General features: G+C 39.4%; 1 protein-coding gene across 1 annotated transcript; it reads left to right on the forward strand.

Moving 5' to 3' along the window:
* Positions 1 to 294: 294 nt before the first annotated feature.
* On the forward strand, positions 295 to 1,026 carry LOC118768083 (zinc finger protein 239-like; the record flags this gene model as incomplete). Its single annotated transcript, XM_036513885.1, has 2 exons — positions 295 to 624; positions 793 to 1,026. Coding segments are annotated over 2 exons (405 nt in total), but the record flags the coding sequence as incomplete, so codon positions are not given.
* Positions 1,027 to 1,943: the final 917 nt, after the last annotated feature.

The raw sequence follows: 1,943 nt of genomic DNA on the forward strand, positions 1-1,943 counted from the left end.
ACCATATCAGTGTGATATCTGTGGTAATCATTTTCTCGAAGTGCTGACTTACCTAAACACAAACATACTTACAGGAGAGAAACCATATCAGTGTGATATCTGTGGTAAATCATTCTCTACCAGTGGTGAATTAAATAAACACAAACTTATTCATGTGATATCTGTGGTAAGTCATTCTCTCATAGTAGTAAACTAAGAAGACACAGACGTGTTCATACAGGAGAAAAAAACCATATCAGTGTAATTTCTGTAGTAAATCATTTTCTGAAAATGGCACTTTAACTCATCACATTTATTCATACTGGGGAAAAGCCTCATCATTGTGATATCTGTGGTAAATCATTTTCTCAAAGTGCTAACTTAGCTACACACAAACGTACTCATACAGGAGAGAAACCATATCAGTGTGATATCTGTGGTAAATCATTCACTAGAAATAGTAATTTGACTACTCATATACGTATTCATACTGGGGAAAAACCATATCAATGTGATATCTGTGGTAAATCATTTTCCCAGCATTCTACTTTAAACGGGCAGAAACGTATTTATACAGGTGAGAAGCCATATTATTGTGATATCTGTGGTAAATCATTCTCTCACGGTAGTGACCTGCCTAATCACATCGTATTCATACTGGGGAAAAACCATATCATTGTGATATCTGTTGGTAAATCATTTTCTTGTTTTAGTCATTTGTCTGGTCACAAACGTATACATACTCGGGAAAAACCATATCACTGTGATATCTCTGGTAAGTCATTTTCTGATAATAGCAATTTAATCAGTCACAAACGTATTCATACAGGTGAAAACCATATCATTGTGATATTTGTGGTGAGTCATTCTCTCAAAAATGCCACTTAAGTACACATCTAAGTATTCATACACAGGTGTAATCGTATCAATATCAAAATTTGTTACAACCCGGCAGGACAAGTGAGACCACAACCCATGGCCTCTACCTGGGATGTAGCCAGTCCACTTATGCATACCTTTCCTTCTTGGGACACAAAACTCTACTTGTGAAGACTTGTTGAGGCAAGTGAGAATCAGAATCAAAATCGAACACCCATCATTAGGAAATTGTAGCTGTGATACCATGCTGGTGGCATGTAAAAAGCACCATCCGATCGTGGCCATTGCCAGTCTCGCCTGGCCCCCGTGCGGCTGGCACGTAAAAAGCACCATCCGACCGTAGCTGTTTGCCACCCGTGTGGCACCTGTGTCCGGTGGCACGTACAAAGTAAACCATACACGGGTGGTGGTGGCGTTAGGAAGTGGCACACAGCAGCCGTCAGAAAATTGCCTGCAGATCCAGTGGCCAGGTGCAGCCTTGTGGTCCAGAACCCCGGGTCGAGAACCCAACCCATCAGACTCCCAGCCTTGGCTTCAGACAGGAGAACCCATGCTAGCATGAAAGCGGACCTAAATGATGATGATGACAAGAATTATGAATATTTTGTCTGCTAAAAGACAGGGTTTATTCCTCTTCAAGCTTGACATTATTAACATCAGTTTCTTGGATGTCAACATGAAATTCATGAATCACAACTTCAATATCATTTATATATCTAAATACATCAACACAGAGATGACTTTGTTTCTGAAGAGGATTGTGCTGGATTTTTTTGAGGAATTTGTTATGAGAGAATAAAGGAATGGGAATAAGGAATAAAAGTTTTAAGTGACATTGATTTTGTCTTTGTTGTGTTTTCATCATTATCATCCTCATCCTTCTTCCTCTTGTTCTCCGCCTCATCCTCCTTCTTTTCTTTTTTCTTTCTCTTCTTCTCCTCCTCCTCCTTCTCCTCCTTCTCCGTCTTCTCTCTTCTCCTCCTTTTTCTTCTTTTTTTCTTCTTCTTCTTCTTCTCCTTCTTTCTTCTTTTCTTCTTCTCATGATTTTGTTCTTTGTTGTGTTTTCTTCCTCATTCATCATCCTC

This window comes from Octopus sinensis, linkage group LG27 (assembly GCF_006345805.1).
Source record: "Octopus sinensis linkage group LG27, ASM634580v1, whole genome shotgun sequence".
In the NCBI taxonomy this organism is placed as follows: Eukaryota; Metazoa; Mollusca; class Cephalopoda; order Octopoda; family Octopodidae; genus Octopus; species Octopus sinensis.